Source organism: Myotis myotis, unplaced genomic scaffold, assembly GCF_014108235.1.
Source record: "Myotis myotis isolate mMyoMyo1 unplaced genomic scaffold, mMyoMyo1.p scaffold_m19_p_8, whole genome shotgun sequence".
Taxonomy (NCBI): domain Eukaryota; kingdom Metazoa; phylum Chordata; class Mammalia; order Chiroptera; family Vespertilionidae; genus Myotis; species Myotis myotis.
The window spans coordinates 79,320,463-79,337,424 of NW_023416390.1; the positions used below are offsets into that span (position 1 = coordinate 79,320,463).

General features: G+C 48.9%; 1 protein-coding gene across 6 annotated transcripts in view; it reads left to right on the forward strand.

Moving 5' to 3' along the window:
• NCKAP5 (NCK associated protein 5) overlaps positions 1-16,962 on the forward strand; it is a 955,167-nt gene that overhangs the window by 814,163 nt on the left and 124,042 nt on the right. For all 6 annotated transcript variants that reach the window (XM_036319679.1, XM_036319677.1, XM_036319676.1 and 3 more), the window contains 4 exons: positions 1,308-1,409; positions 6,520-6,708; positions 11,619-15,325; positions 16,026-16,203. In XM_036319679.1, coding sequence (XP_036175572.1) covers positions 1,308-1,409; positions 6,520-6,708; positions 11,619-15,325; positions 16,026-16,203 — 4,176 coding nt within the window. The remainder of the gene's footprint in view (positions 1-1,307; positions 1,410-6,519; positions 6,709-11,618; positions 15,326-16,025; positions 16,204-16,962) is intronic.

The window sequence follows — 16,962 nt, forward strand, 5'->3', positions numbered from 1 at the left end:
CAGTTTAGGACTTATGACCTTTTGGTGAAATAAACTCCACCAATATAGGCTGAAAGAAGCAAGAGTGAAGGTCTGAGGCAAGTGGTGAGGAAGCTGCACTGAGAACAGATCCCTCGCAGAGAAAATGCCTTGGCTTCTGCTCCTGCAGAGGGAGCAGTACCTCCTCCCACAGCTCAGGTTCAGCACAGGTTCCCCAGGTTCAGCCCCAGGGGGTCAGCTGGGGGACAGAGGGAATGTGTCTCATTGTAGTGGGGTTTACTGTCCCTGCTGACAACAGGGTGGATCTCCTGGGACAGAGTGATCCCTGTGGCAGCCCCTTGCACTCCAAGGTGACCCTATCATTAATGAGTGACAGGGAATCTCAGTCATTTCCCGATCAGCGAGGCCTTCCCGGGGAGGACCAGGAAGAGGAAAGCTTTTAGCGGGGGTGGGGGGGAGACATGTTTAGCTCCGTTATTTACTCACTCACTTCGATATTTTTACTGTCCGAAGTCACAAAAGTTGTAACCAAGAGAAGCCAGGCTGCACGTACCATTTTTAAAATGTCAGCAGCCTAACAGAAACATTAGACATAAATCACAAGTTATATTGTATTTGCAATTAAACAGATCAAATTTAATGTCCACAGAAAAGCCTCAGCAATTAGTAAAAAGATTAATATAGTGAAATGTCCCTGGCTTAGCAGGCCTCCCAAGCAAAGCCGAAATAAAGAATTGAGCATATTATCAAAGAGTGTGTGAATATTAATGCCCAAAAATCTAAGTCCCCAGGTCCCTGATGCAATTATTTTCTATTCACATTAATTGTTCCTAAAAGATGACATTAATGCCTTTGAGTTAAAATGTGTCCATGGGAAGATTTCACAAGATCAATACTGTTTAGAAATAAGGTCGCTTTTATAATCATTTGCTCAGATTTTAACCACTGCTCCACATAATGAGGTTAGCATGGTGATTGTTTTTTCATGTGAATACCAAAAGTTAATTTTCACACCAGCCAGTAAGTGTGTTGGGGTGTTCGCAGTTTTCTTGCTACTTATTTTCCAGCCACTACTTATTTTTTTTTCCTGCAGCTTATTTCCCATCACAGACTGACAGACTGTGAAAGTGTGATTATTGTTGATAAGCTGTAATTTGCACAAGCATGTATATAGGACACCGATGAACTAGAATAAACTCTTTTGAGTCAGGATATGTATTATCCAATCCAGACATGTCAACTCTTTTGAGGTCTACCTGTCCAAGGCAGGGTTTTGGAACAAAGAATGAAAACATCACGAGTCAATGTTTCTGCTTGTTTTCACCTAGAAACTTCACTCACGCATCTTAGATCTTTCATCCGGAGATTTGCTAGCAGAGGTGGAACAGAGCCGAAGTCTGACACAGACACGAAGTGATGTTGAGACGCATGTGAGTTCCCTGGTGCCTTCAGAACACTTGTTTAGGTGGCTGTTTCTCCTCCGTCAAGTTCGATGTCGTGAGTGAACCACAGTGTGCCTCACTGAAGCATTGTCAGGCAGAGGAAATGCTTTCCTGTGATCTCTGAAACCCAGTCTCACGGCCCCCCGCTGAGAGAGTGAGCGGAAAATGTCACTCTCAGCAAAAATATCATAAATCTTGGCTTTGTTCCCACGATACCTTTTTGGGTATTGATTACATCTCAGAGTCTCTGAGAAATGGTCAAGGAGCTTTTTATTAAAGCCCATGTTCCATATTAGTCATCCTCCTTTCATGATATATTATGTATGAACTTTTAAAAATTCATGGGTTGTACAGTTTTTTCTTCAGCTAGGGTTAGCTTTGTGCTTATTTGGCAAAACTTTAACCAGCATGGCTTTTAAATATCGTTGACCTAAAAAAAAGTAACTTGAAAAAAAAACCACAGCCAAATAAATATATATTGAAAAATCTTTTGCTTAAAACAATGACAGATGAACATTGTGAATAGCTGGCTTTTTATTTTACTGTATAATTTTTCTAAGTATAGATAGGATATCCTTTATCAAAGGTAAATGTTCTCAAGTTAGATTGAAATGAAATTTTAGTGGAATTCCATCACTTCAAATATTTATGAATATCTTAATGGCATCCTATCTGTAATATGGCCTTAGGGTCAGGAATATTTTAAGTGTGCAGTTTTTATCTAAGGAACTCTTGCCTTCATTCTCTCTATCCTTTTTCTTAGCTAAAATTATGGATTTTGTATTGCATTTTTCACAGTAAGGATGTTAAAGCACATGAGTGATTCAAGATAGGAATCTAAAATATACTTTAAATGGTGCAAATGAGGTGTATTTTGCCAAGTAAATCAAAATAAGATAATGTTGCAGTGGAGGCCAGTATACATTTTTTAAAGAAGAATTTTAATAATTATCATTTTCTATTACAAATCATAACTCTTCTCAGTAAAATATTTGGTAGATATGTCCAAGAGGTCTGCTGTTGTTAGGGCCTTACTATAGCATAGTGGCTAGAACCTGGGTCTGACATCAGAATCATATTGGCTGGGTGCCCTTAGATATTAACACCTCACTGCCTCAGTTTCCCCATCTGAAAATGAGCATAACGATGGTTGGGTGTTGTTGTTTCTTCTGAGGATTGTGGTGAGGATTATGTGAGATAATACATGAAATGTACTTAACATAGTGCCTGTTAACAATAGTGTCAATAATAAGCTCTCTGCTGCTTTCGCCCTCTTCTGTTTTTCATAAGAATGTGGCACCATGCCACAGCCACACAATGACATGGCAAAGATGGAGACTGGTAACTGAGGATGGTATTTACCAGCGTGTCTCTCTGGCAGCTCATATCAGTGATCCCTGGAAACAAAACATACCCTCTGTTGGCTGTTGCTCATCACGGCTCCTGCATGCAAGGAGTCAGACAATGATGGCCTGTCAAGTATCATCCAGGGCCCCTGAGGGAGGCTCTAAATTTATGATTTAGTTAAAGAGCCAAGACATGTATATAAAAACATCCTAATATATAAAGAGCCAGGGTCTGTCACAACCTAAACGTCTGTACGGATGACCGAACACGAGGCTACAGTCCCAGCTAGCGAGGCAGAAGTTAGTCCTGGGTCCCGGCGGCGAGGCGGGAGTCACTCCTGGGTCCCAGCCCCCTGCAGCGCAGCAGTGGGAGGGAGCTGTGGACTCTGGCCGCCCACACTGCAACAGTGGGAGGGAGCTGTGGGAATGGAGCCATGCTGCCATCGGACTAGCCTCTGGGTCCCTCCCCCCACCCACAGGCTCCAGGGAACCAGAGTCATGCTTCGATCAAACTGGCCTCTTGGTCCCTCCCCACCGCCTGCAGGCCTGGGGAACCAGAGCCATGCTGTGATGGGACTGGGCCCTACCCAAGGGGTCCTGGATTGTGAGAGTATGCATGCTAGGGTGAGAGACACCCCGCCTTGAGTACATGAATTTTCGTGCACCAGGCCTCTAGTTTTTAATAATAGTAGCAACACCTAAAAGTTACTAAGCATTGTTATACACTAGGAGTTGTTCAAAATTAACAATAATCTTATGTAAGGGGTGTTTTCATCCTCTCCACTTATGAAGAAAGAAACAGAGGCATGGATGAGTTAAGTAATTTTCCCAATGTCAAAGTTAGAAAGTGGAAACCCAGGATTTAAACAAAACAAATGGCCTCAGAATTCAAGCGCTCAATCACAGAACAGTGACTCAATAGAGTAGATAATCCTATATGATAATCATGTGCTGTGAAGAGAGAAAACAGCAGGAAAAAGAGCTCATTTTACAGCTATGATGTCAGAGATTCTGAGTCCCTTATTAAATTCAAACATCGATTGTCTAAGGTGAGAGAATGGTGGGAGAATTTCCCAGTAGGGAGGACTAGCTGCTTCCTCTTCTTTGCAGGGAATTACTCTGCAATCTCTCTCTCTCTCTCTCTCTCTCTCTCTCTCTCTCTCTCTCTCTCTCTCTCACACACACACACACACACACACACACACACACACACACCACATTCCACTGCCCATGGCCATACCTTTGTACCTTTGGTCCTGCTCAGCTTGGCCCATGTCGGACTATGAGATCACACAACATGCTACCATGATATCCACAGAATAGGTAGACCTTCTCATAGCTGCTCCTAGGGGCTTTCTACACAAGGCATGGAGCCTGGGCCAGCAGCATCGAGGTACCTGGGAACTTGTTAAAAATACCACAGCTCGGGTCCCACCTCAGAGTGAATGAGAATCTGTATTGAACAAGACCCCGGATGATTCGCATCCACACTAAAGTGTAAAAGCCTGGTTTGAGATGTGTCCCAATGTCAAAGTTAGCAACTGGAATAGCCAGGATTTAAACAAAACAAATGGCCTCAGAATTCAAGCGCTCAATCACAGAACAGTGACTCAATAGAGTAGATAATTCTATGTGATAGCTGGGAGGACACGTCTCTGCTTAACCAACCCCACCTGCCTCCATGACATGGATGGGCCTTTCCCACCGCCTAGAGACTCTCCTATCACATCTGGGCATCTCAAGTTCAAAGTCAAGGGAGAGACAGCCATTTCTTCCTCCTCCCGCCCACCTTCCTAGTTCTAACTTTCTGTCATCTGAATCCAGCACCTAAGCCATGGGTGCACACATGGGCAACAACTGGGCAAGGAAGCTTCCTTGTTAAAAGAGGCCTAGGAATGGAGTGAGGTGGCAATAACAATAATGCTGATAAGTGTATTGGGAAGGAATAGGTGGGAAATATAAGCTTCAGTATCTTGGGAAAAGGTGGAATATAAACTGTAACGAAGCCACGCAGAGTATGAAAAGGGCCATTGGGCAGGCTTAGGTCTGGGTGGTCGTGCAACACGCATCTGTCAGAGCAAAGCTAGTCCTCAGTAAACCCCCACGTACTTACTCAGGCAACCAAATATGAGAGACAGAATGAGAACACAGGAAGCACACCACAGAAGTGATGCCCAATGTGACATTTCCGAGGGTTCCTTCAGGGTGTCCACATGGCCGTAGTCCCGAAGCCAGACGCCAGGTGTGTCTGTGCAGTAAGACCACTGGTTGGAGGCATCGGTCATGATACAAATATGAACTCTCCTTAAGTCACATCCAGCAATAAACAAGGTCATATTAATAGATCTCATTAAAAGCTGGAGTTTAAGACAAGTTTTTCCTTTAATTGATATTTACAGTCAAATTCCAGGGGGGGAAATAGAGTAATACAATTTTTTTTCGGTCATTTTAAGATCACTTAAAGAGATTGTTATGCCGCAAAAATGAAGTATTGATAGCAAGGCAGATGCCTAATGGTGGAAATCTAGCATGATTAAGCGTTATGGATATTGATTAGGCAGCAAATTAGACAGGCCCTCTGTACGGAGGTAGGGGTTTCAGATTCACCACAAGTACTCTCAGTTCAGCATTATCTTCACTCCCGGAGCCAGTGTTTAGTCACCGTCAGTTAGAATTGCATTTGGAGGACACTGATAAGTACTCGGGTACTGAAGGCACCTATAAAGTGTCAATAAATTGCATACTTAAGAGGCTTTGCCATTCTGCAAGTGACACAAAGACAGATGGTTCCCCATCTAAGTGTTCCTGAGACAAAGCTTTACATAGATAGGAGAGCGGAATTAGACGGTAATGGAGAGAGTCCATTCCCATGGTCGGGAGCTCAATTAATTTAGCCTGTCCAGTTTGTGTTGCTTCATCTGTTACGTGAGGGGCCCATAAAATGCCTGTGAAGAAGAGCTGGGATGTTTACAACTTTGTCACCGGTGCCTTGTGCAGACCCACTAGAATATGAACCACCTGGATCTTCGGCCTGGGTACCAGATCTATTGATAAGACAGCCTTTACCATTTGGACAGCCAACTGATAGGAAAGTCCCATTATCTTTCAGAACCTCATTAGTCCTGAGGTTGGTGTTGCACTGTGCATGGCCTCCTGGAAGGTGGCACAGAAATACCCCGGCATCGGATTCCTGACTTAGCATGAGGCATCAGAGCCAGAAGGGGCCACGGGGTAATCTGGTAGAACTGCCCACTCTGCCAGGTCCATGGAGTCTGTGGAAGCCAACTGTGTGCCTTGCTCAAGCTCTCCTGTCTGTGGCAGGGTGTACCAGGTGCTAGGCTCTCCGTCCAGCACTCATGTTCTTAAACTCCAGCCAAAGATATGACCCTGGTTTCTTCCTTTTGTAGCATTAGAGTCATGTTTTGATACCGGTCTGCTTCCTTGACCAGCATGACTGGATAAAATGGGAAACTTCCATTAGGTGACCTTCTACCTAATGAGGATGGTAGCTCTCAATAATCAGGCACTACTTAGTCCAGATACTGTGCCATATGCTTCCCATCTAGAACCCCAGCTGGTCCCTGCAGTAAACCCTAGAAGGCAGGCAGTATTGTCATCATTCACTTTTTAAAAAGAAAACTGTAGCTCTGAGAGATTGCTTTGCTCTATTCACTTCTGCCTCACTAGGAGGTTGGGTGGTATTTCCTGTCCCCTGAGCCAAGCCCCAGCTCAGAGCTTTCCTCCTTTTTCAGGAATGCCAGCTGAGCGCCAAGTCAGGAGCCCCTGCTTTGAAAGGCCCTGGCGTGGGGGTTGCCCTCCCCGGGCACCTCTGTCCCCGAAGTCGCTGCAGCAGCAGTGAGCTGTCTCTCTCCAGCACCTGCAGCGAGTACTCCAGCGGCTCCTCCTGCACATGGCACGATGGGAAGAACCTCAGGAGAAGGGTAAGGCCTCCTTTCAAGGCGCATCACTGTCAGAGCGAACCAGGAAATAATCTTCTAGAAGCAGGTGGGAGATGGGCAGGAGGGCTAAGAAGGAAATGACCATTTTTCTGAGTACCTGTTCACTTACTCCTCACAAAAACTGTGTAGGGAGATAACGGTGTCCCCTTTATGAGGCAGAGGAACCAGGCTCACACAAGATTAAGTTACTTGCCAGAAGTCACATGGCACGTGAGGAGTGGAATGTTGCTTTGATCCCCACTGACTTGGACATCGTGGGAGGGAGTTGGGAAGACGAAGACAGTTTCCTCTGTGCTTCGCTGGAGCCTGGAACCTGGAGCCCTGGCCTGATGGAACTGTCCACGCTACAGACCAACTTAGACGCTTCCCATTAGCTTGATGGACATTCCCCATCACTGTGTTGCTCAGAGAGGCCTGTTACTGTTCAGTGCTAATGAGTCAGCATGACCACTTGCCACGCCACTCCAGACTGAGCATCCCATGAGAGTGCCAAGAGAATTTTGCTTCTTTTTTTCCTGGAGAATAGGGAGAATGGTAGATTATCTCAATAAGTGGCCAGAATTTTGGAAGTACCGTTCACTTTGTAAAAATACACTGCTCAAAAATAGCATATGTTATATTAACCTTTTCTACTCAATGCTATAGTCTCATAAAAGGTTAAGTTACTTGCCAGAAGTCACACAACTAATTGACTATAACTTGGAGGGTAGCATGATAGAGAAAGAAAGTACGATGGTAGGTGACCGGCACCAGGGCTCAGTGAAGGTGGGCATGTCCCTATTTCGATGCCGGGAGTCCCTTTACCAGGCTTGCAAATAACTCTACCGCTGTAATGAGTCCCATCTGCGAAGTGGGCTCACACAACCAGAGATTCCTTCATGCTTTTTACAAATATCTTTGCACAGTGGTGTAAGCCAAGTATTTGAAATAGCTGCTTTTGCAGTTTCCTCATGTTGAAGAAAAGCCAAGTGTAAATGAGAATAGAAACCCCAAATCAGACTGTTTGGAGGTCATTTTTTTATTATTCTTATAAATTAAGTTTACAATTTCAGAAGCATGAAAACCAGAAAATTCCATTAACTCCCAGAAAATATTGGTGAAGGGGTAACTTTGTCATACCCTGAACAATAACTCAGGGAAGGATTTTAAACTAGAATTTGGGACTTATTCCCTCGGACTCAGACTTCTAATACAAAGTGAGCAGTCTGGTGCATTATCAAAACTGTTCCTTTGAAGGAGATGTTTGGGGTTGTGAATAATGACTGCTAGGGGCATGGCTCTCACCCAGCTGGGAAGATGGTCAGGGATGGCCCCTCCCTTTGCCACTGGCTCCCAGAGCTCCTTGCTCTGCTGTTTTGCCCTCACACGCCTCCTTTTCTTCCTCTCAGAGCCTTTTTTTGTTATTTTCTTTCTACCTTTTGGCTGAAATTCTTTTAATTAGAACAATCTTTCATCTTCTAGGGAAACGTCTTTCCTGAAAACGGTGCAATAAGGTTCTTAGGATGCTCAGGTGGCCGTGATCCAGAGATTTCAGGGTCCTGGCTCAGAATGGCCGCGGTGTAGCAGCACACCTGTCACACGGCACAGAGAAAAGTCCCAGTTCTCAGGGATCCAGCAAACTAGACACAGTCTTACAACAACAGCTCAAATTCATATTACTTAAGGAACTTCTACAGTTCTTACTCTGTGCCAGGTACTCATTTAGTATTAACTTATATAATATATATAATAATAAGTATAATATATATAATATGAATTTGAATGTGAATACAATATTAACTTACATATGAATGAATATATAGCCAATGGTAGTATATTGTAGTCAACAAGTATACCTTTTTAGTGCTGTTATGTTTAGAAACAGTAAGAAAGCCCGCATGATATACTTAGCCTGCCCTCTATGGAGCAATTTGGCCTAATGAGTAACTACCATGTGCCACACAGTTTTGTTAGCACTTCCTAGGTATTAGCTCATTTAACGTTCAGGATAGCTTATTAAATAGCACCCCTTACTCCCCCATTTTATAGATGAGGAAACTGAGAGGCTGAGAAATTAAGGAACTAGCCCAAGATCTCATAGCCAGTAAGTAGCAGAGCTGGGCTGTTGATTCCAGAACCTTCACTCTTAACCACTCAGCTACACCGGCCTTGTTGAATCAGCCTAAAACTTGGAGGAGTTGTTCCAATTGTTGGGATGGATTTGTTCCCAATAAGACCAAGAATGTCCTTTAAAAAAAATGTGCAGAACTGTAGTCCAGTCAAGAAATAGGAAAGGACTGTGAATTAAACCCAAGCCCCTGCCTCGGCAGCATCTTTCAGCCAACTGCTCCCAGAGCAACTCTGCAAAGAATGAAGCTGCCTGTGGGACATGCCAGCTCCGCCCGTGGTCTCTCTCATGGGGATTCATGCTCTTTTTTTTTTTTTTCAAGTTTCCAAATTGTTCCAAACTTTTCTCACGTTATCGAGTACCATAGCCTCCTGTGTACAGCTGATTGAGCAATGTGGCCAATCTCACCGGGCAGAGATCCTCGGCCCCGGGAGGTTTGCAGCCACAGGCCCTGGGACGAATTAAACCACAGCACGGGAAGGCTCTGGAGAGGAAAGGGGGGTGGATGGCCGGATGCTGAACACATCTTCTAAGGGTTGAAAAAAGCAGCCTTTTCAAGCTCTTGCTGGGTACTTAGAGCCTGTCTTCTCTCCTTTATTGTGAATGTGACTGTGGAGATCATGGACATTCTCAGAAAGCCAGGCTGTGGCAGTCCGCTCATTGGGTGGTCTATAATTCCCAAACTCACTGACAGGATTTCTTCTGATTTCCGAAGGACTTTTAATGGTGCAGGGGAAGAGGAGGGTGGAGGGGAAGCATCACCAAAGAGCATCTATCCGCAGCACTTAGGACCCTGAAGAACTTTTTAAAGAAAATATGCTAGAGAGCATTATGCTAAGCCAAATAAGCCAGTCAGGGAAAGATAAGCATCACATGATCTCACTCATATGTGGATAATGAACAACATAAACTGATGAACAAAAATAGACCCAGAAGCATAGAAACATCAAACAGACTGTCAAACCTCAGAGGGAAGGCAGGGGAGGGGAGGGTGTGGGAGGGAGATCAACCAATGAACTCATATGCATAGATATACAACCCGTAGACACAGACAATAGGGTAGTGAATGCCTGGGGGAGGGTGGGGGAGAGGAGTGGGAAAGATCAGTAGGGGGGGAAATGGGGACATATGCAATACTTTCAACAATAAGGATTTTTTTAAAAATAAAATAAATAAAACATAGATAAACAATATATATTGTTGATAGCAAGAGTGATTTTTATGAAAATCTCTTAGATGTAAACAAACGTTCACAGCTTACTGAAAAGCTGAGATTCCAGTGTAAGTGTCTGACACATTTCCAACCTCTGCCTGTGAGCACATGGTTAGTTGTGAGAGTTATGGGACAGAGGTTAGCTGGTGTGGCGATGCCAGTAGTAACTGCACTCTTTGTCAAGAAGAATTAATGGTGACATTCTTCACCATTAATTTTACAGCCTTAAAAAAAGGCATTAGGTCAGTGCCCACCTCCCACCAGGTCTCCTGTGTGCTGGTTTGTGATTAAACTGCAAGTTCCATTGGAGAGGGGTGCGGCGATAACCTATGATCTCTATTATGACATTGACTGATATAGCGGGGAGAAGAGAAACTCATCTTGACTCCGGCGGTACGGCATGGAGATGAAGTTGTGCAGGCCCCAGGAGCCAGGCTGCCTGGGTTCAAAGCCCCACAGGCCACTTTGGAAGTCAGTCGTAGGGAGAACCCAGGAAACTAGAGTTCACACCCTTGCACCAGCTCTTCCTTAGCTGTGTGATTTCCAGCAGACCGATCTTGCTGATCCTCAGGTTCCTCCCTAGTAAACAGGATGGCAATGTGTCCTTCCTGGTGTTGTTCTGAAAATTAAGTCAAAGTGCTATGTAAGTGGCTGGTACACAACAGGTGCTTAGCCAAGGTCAGTTCCCTCCTCTGCCCTTCCATTTCCTGTTAGCAATACTATGAAAACATATGAATGTCTGTGTAGAATGCAGTATGTTTTTCTATGTCATTTCTTGGTCACTTCTCCAAAACTAACCCAAGTATTGGATAATGTCTGAGGACAGGAAATTGACTTTTCTCAGTTAGTAGGTGAATCATCACTATGGGTTCTAACAGCAAATGCCCACTGTTATTTGTGTGGGTGTATTTCCCAGGTGTTCCCTGCCTGTCAAAGTCATGAAGTCACATGATGTTGTAACCATCCAGAGTTAGAATGGAAGGTACTATAAAGAAATGGGCTAACTTACTTTTCCATTCATCCTCTACCTCTCATGTACACTGAAGCCAAACTGTCTTTGGTTATTCCCTAAATGTACCTTAAACTGACCTTCCCAGTTTGGATCCTTGCTATCACATTTCTTCTAGAAATCATTCTCCCCATTTTTAAACTAAAGCAAACCTAGCCATTTTTCAATGGCTAGGTAGGTTTTTAAAAAAGGCAACACCTTACCTTATGTGGCTTTCGAGGTTTTTCCAAACAGACGTATGGTCTCTCTCCCCTGAACTTCTAGAGCACCCATTTGTGCCCTTGACTTTCAGTTATTTGTGCTCAAGCCCTCTCCTCTGCTGGGTGCATGCTGCTTGAGGGCAGGTCCTTATTCTCTACTTCTTTAAATGACATACTGCTTAGCTCAGAGCCTGGCAAATTAGAAATCTGCTTCATAGTTAATTAAGTTGCATTAATTCATGTATGCATGTATTGTGAATATTTGTCAGCCACTAGAACAAAGGAAGTTCAGGGATGGACTTCTGTTATAAAAGTGTGATCCACAGCACTCTATCACTTCTGATCTCTGCTTTTCCTTCCTAGCCATCATCACAAAACTGGGATAAAAGGCTAAGTATTGACTCCTCGCTCCCAAGTGGCTTCGCTAGTCCTACCAACGAACTACCTCTGACGAGAATCAAGGAAAGCCACATTCTGGAAGGACTGAGAAAGCTGCAGAAGCGAACAGTGTTACTTGAACCCCCCTCCGTGATAACCAAATGGGGCTATAAAGATTGCATGAACTCCAATGAAGGAATATATTCTCCAGGAATCAAGAGTAGCCCCAAGGAGCATCCCCCCTGCAACACAGCAGACATGGGGGGCGCCTGCAAGGAGCCCCACCAGGCATTTGCTTATGACACAGATTCCCACGAGGACGCCGATGAGGACTCTAGCTCCTTAGCGTGGGCCCAGGCCTTTCCCAGCCAGGTCTGCAGGCTGCATGGCTGTCAACTGACCCACAGCGTTTCCGACAGCCTGTTCAGCTGGGAGCTGAACGGAAGACAATTTTCAGAAGGCGTTTACCCCCGAGAGAGACCGGGAAAGCTGGGCAGCGGTGCCAGCAGCTGTCCCTCGGAGAGGCAGCTGTGCCCACGTGTGCAGGTGCCTCGGGGACAGAGCGAGGGGGGTCCCCGCAGCCGGGGCCGCGTGGCTGTCAGCCTCCAGCTTTCAGACACGGATGACAACGACACCCTGGACGAGCTGCACATCGGGAGCAGCGACGAGAAGAGCCCCTCGGACCTGTCATTGGCCACTGACACCGACAAGTCCACGGAGAACCTGGACACCCTCGTGGGGCTGGGGAGACCGCCGCTCGGGCCTCCCGGGGAGGAGGAGCGCGCGCCCAGCCACGTGGAGAGGCCGAGGACGCTGGGCCTCCTGCGGCGGCAGCGGGTGGTCAGGAGGACGTCTTCGGAGGAGTGTGTGACCGTCATATTCGATGCGGAGGATGGCGAACCCATTGAGTTCAGCTCTCAGCAGACGGGGGTTGTCACCGTCACCAGGAATGAGATCGCCATCGCCCAGGCCCCGCTCCCCACGGCGGGGCACACGGACCGCACAGCTCAGGGAACCGCTGGCCTCCAGCCTGGAGCAGCCACGCGGGGCCGCGCCTTCGCCTTCGCAGGGAGGCCCGCGGGGGAGGCTGCAGGCTGCACCCCCCCGGGGGGCGGCGTGGGGACTGTCCCTGTCCCTGTCCTCGAGGCAGCCGCCGCCGCCGAGCCCCTCGGCCCCGGGATGGCACCGCCAAACACTCCGAGGCAGACACCAGCCAGACCCACGCGGAACACGTGCCCGAGGAACTGCGGGTCCCCAGTGGCCATGGGCATCTGCCAGAAGCCAAGTCAGACAAAAATCCCAGCCAGGGGCAAGCCCCCGCCTCAGAAACCCAAGCTCACGGCGCCCGAGGCCGGCAGGAGGGGCCCCTCCTTGGGCCCCGTGACCCCCGAGAGGCCGCCAGGCCCGGCTCCGGGGAAACTGCCCCGCGGCAGGAGGCCCGAGGGCCCCGCGTCCCCCTGTGACCTGCAGCCGGACCCGCACTTTGCCAAGCACGGCCCCCAGACGTCCCGCAGGAGGGAAGGGGCCCAGGGCCCCACGGGTCAGCTGTTGGCGCCCCTCGGTGCGCCCCGGGACCAGGGAGAGCCCCTCCCGAGGGACAGGCGCTGCGGCCCTGGCCCCGAGGCCGGGCCCACATCCCCTCCCCCGCCACCCCCGCCGGGCAGGTCAGTCTCCCTACTCATCAGGCCCAGGTATGACCATGTGCCGCCAGCTCCGCCTGCCCGGCCTGAAGCCAGGGCCCCCCACGAAGCAGCAAGGGCTGCCCTCAGACCCCCCCTCCTGAAAGGATCCTCTGCGCCTGTTCTTTCCTCGAGTCAGGCCGAAGTGCCGGGGAGGAAACCGTCCGTGGCCTTCCAGAAGCCCCTCCTCGCTCACCCCCTGAACCCCCCAGAAACGGGGATGCAAACCAGATGCCCCGCATACGCGCCCTCCGGCTCATTGGTCATGATGGCCCCGGGGCTCCCTAAAGACTCTCCAAAGAGAGGGGTCCCCCAAACCCCACCTCATCAAACACTTGGGGCCACACACACAGATGCGGGGTTACGGGTCCCCAAGAACTGCCCTGCAGCCCATGAGCCACTGGAGACAGCAGCCTCCGAAAGTCTGTCTCCAGGAAGACAAGGACCCGCGGATGACAGCGGCTCCGCATCGCCCAAGCCTGCCTTCTTGGGGGTGAAAGAGTCGCCACCATCCCAGGGGAACGGTCCCTCCGCCTCCTCCAGAAGCCATAGCGCCCCCCACGGGGGTGCCAACCCTCCCGAGAAGGGGGTGAGGCCGCGCCTGCCGGCCGGGCTCCGAGTCCTCCTGAAGTCCCCGCAGCCTCTCCGGAGGAGCTGCACGGTGCCCGGGAAGCAGGAGAAGGACAGTCTCAACGAGGCCTCCAGGAGCTCCGTGGCGGCGAGCAGGGCGAGGCCGGCACCCTCGGGGAGCCCCACCGGCCCCGAGGCCGCGGTGGGCGCCGGACACAGCCCGCCGCTGGGGGTACGGGCACCGGACCGCCTGGCCTGCGCGCTGCCCCTGGAGGCTGGGACCTCAGAGACCCTGGAACATCGCGCCCCTGGGGCCGCTGGAAACGAAGGGGCGGAAAGCAGGTCCGTGAAGAGATCTCTCTCCAACAAGCCCCACCTGAAGCCGGCTCTGGGCATGAACGGGGCGAAGGCCCGCAGCCAGAGCTTCAGCGCCCACGCGGGGGACAAGCCGCCCACGCCGCCCATGGAAGGGCCGGGCCGGGTCCGAACTCAGATCATCACCAACACAGCGGAGAGAGGCAGCTCCCTCACCCGGCAGGGCTCCTCCGAGGGCTCCCCCAGCAAGGCCCCGGCCGCCCCCACGCCCGAGGGGCTCCCCGGGGGCGCGGGGAGGCTCCCGCAGGCGCCCTCCAGGCAGGGCTCCCTGGGCAGCACGGGCAGCGCCTGCAGCCCGCAGGGAAGCCCCAGCAAGTTGCCTGTGCGGATCCCTCCGCCTTCCGAGGGGCTCCCCGCCCCGCCTGGCCCGGAAGACCCGCGGGCCTGCACCCAGGGAGGCTGCCCGGGTGTGGCTGCGCCTGAGGGAGCAGGCAGTGACCCCTGCGGGGGCCCACCCGCCACGGCAGGCTGCCCACGGGCCCCGCAGAGCCCAGGGAGCACACAGTGCCCAAGCGGTTTTGCAACCGGCAGGACCGCCAAGCTAGAAGCTTCTGGAAGGCATCCAGATCCTTCTATAACCAGGACTGCTGCTGCGAGCCCAGAAGCCCCCCTCTCGCCCTCCATCGAAGAAAAGGTCATGTTGTGCATTCAGGAAAACGTGGAGAAGGGCCAAGTGCAGACAAAGGCCACGTCTGTGGAAGCCAAGCCGCGGCCCGGGCCTTCCTTTGCCAGCTGGTTTGGTTTTCGGAGGAGCCGACTCCCCACTCTCAGCAGCAGGAAAATGGAGGCCTCCAAACCCAAAGTGGAGAAGAAAGACGCGAAGGGCTTGGGCTTTGGACACAGGCAGCTGAAAGCCGAGCGGAAAAAGGAGAAAAAGAAGCCTGAGGTGGAGAGTGAGCTTCGCAGGGACGCGGAGCTGGCGGGGCCTCCAGACGCCGGCTTCCACAGCAAAAGTAGTCGGAAGGCAGCACAAGACATTTACGAGCAAGTGAAGTTTGAACCGAGAAATAGACCCAGTCCTGTTGCATGTCCAACAAAAGATACCTTTATGACCGAGCTTTTGAGCAGGTAATGCCTGGGCCAAGAGGGTGGGAATGTGGAGGGCCCCTCCCCCCAACGCAGGGAGAGTTGTTTGCTTAATGAACATTAAATGCCAGCCAAGCATGCCTTTCATACAAGCAGAAACACATAATAGCAGCCTTTTATACATTAGCCAGAATTTAAACAATGAAATAAAAGTTAGCAATGAAGTGATCATTTAGTCCATGTTACTTTGTTAACCAAACCAATGGTCTTTGAAATTAAAGAATGGTAAGTTTTATCAAGGTTGAAAGGAATTCAGCCCACACTAGGAAGCATGAATGTACCCACATGGCATGAAATGGAAGCAAATTAAATGCATGATTCAGAGTATGCCAATCTCATTGATTGTACCGAGCAAACGGATACTTAGAAACTTCCAGAGGAAATTACATTTCCTGCCAATCTTAAGCCAGAAATGTAGTTAGCAATCACTTTACAGTGTTTTTTTATCCCCCAATCTCAGGAGCAGTCATAAAAATAAAGTATTCTATTATCAAATTTAAAGTGACACACTCCTGGAATATCAGGTGAAGATCTGATCAAGGTCATGGGGAAGCGCTCTCACTCAGAGGGTTAAAGACAGAGCGATGTATGGAGGTTACTTTAAACATTAAGGCACTGGGAAGAGTAGAGGGATTGAAAAAGACCAATGTCATTTATCAGAGGAATCACTTTCTACCTGCAGAGTTGATAAGAGAGCAGCTCAACAGACAGAAAGTGGATCAAGCAATGTTTCCTGCAGGAGCGTGTCAAAGGGCAGCTCCCAGGGCTCCTGTCGCACCAGCGGCTCCAGCAGCGCTCAAGGAAACCACAAGAAAACCCTCAAAACCAAAGCCGAGGCAGAGATGCCCAAGAGCTCCCTGGTAAGTGCTCCACCATCCATCCGGGGTTTGAGCTGTTAGATTCTCTGACAGGCTGGTTGGGGTCCTCCCTGCCCTTTGCTGATGAAAATATATGGGCAAGAGATTATGGGGTAAAGAGAAAGTTAAAGCAGAAGAGAATAAAAGAGAGAAATCCCGGTGACAACTCTAGCAGAGGGATGGCTGGCTCCCTGTCAGCTCTCTTTTCAGAATGATGGTAATCACAGTGCAGGCAAATGAGGCTGCTGGTGTCATCTTAAAATTACACCCTCACGCTGGGACTCTGGGGGGATGGTTATTTCCAGCATTTCAGCAACACAGAAAGGAATGAACATCATTGTGAAAAATAAAAGTGCTAAACTATTTAAGGGAATATTGACTATTTTGACGATTTGATTTAAGCATTTCTTATTTTTCTGGAAGTGGTGTGTTCCACTTCACTCTACCCAAATAGGTGTTAAGACCAAGATATTCTTTCTGGAACTTGACTTCCTAGCACTTAGTTTTTTAATTGAGAGGTCCAGAACTAAGGGGGAAATTTCCTTCTAAAAAAATAATAAAAGAAGCCCTGGTGGGTGTGGCTCAGTTGGTTGGGCGTTGTCCTGCAGTCTAGAGGTTGTGGGTTCTATTCCCAGTCAGGGCACATGACTGGGTTGCAGGTTCCATCCCTGGAGGGGGTGCAACCGATCAATGTTTGATGTTTCTCACATTGTTTCTCTCTCACATCAATGTTTCTCTCTTTCTTCCCCTTCCTCTCTAAAA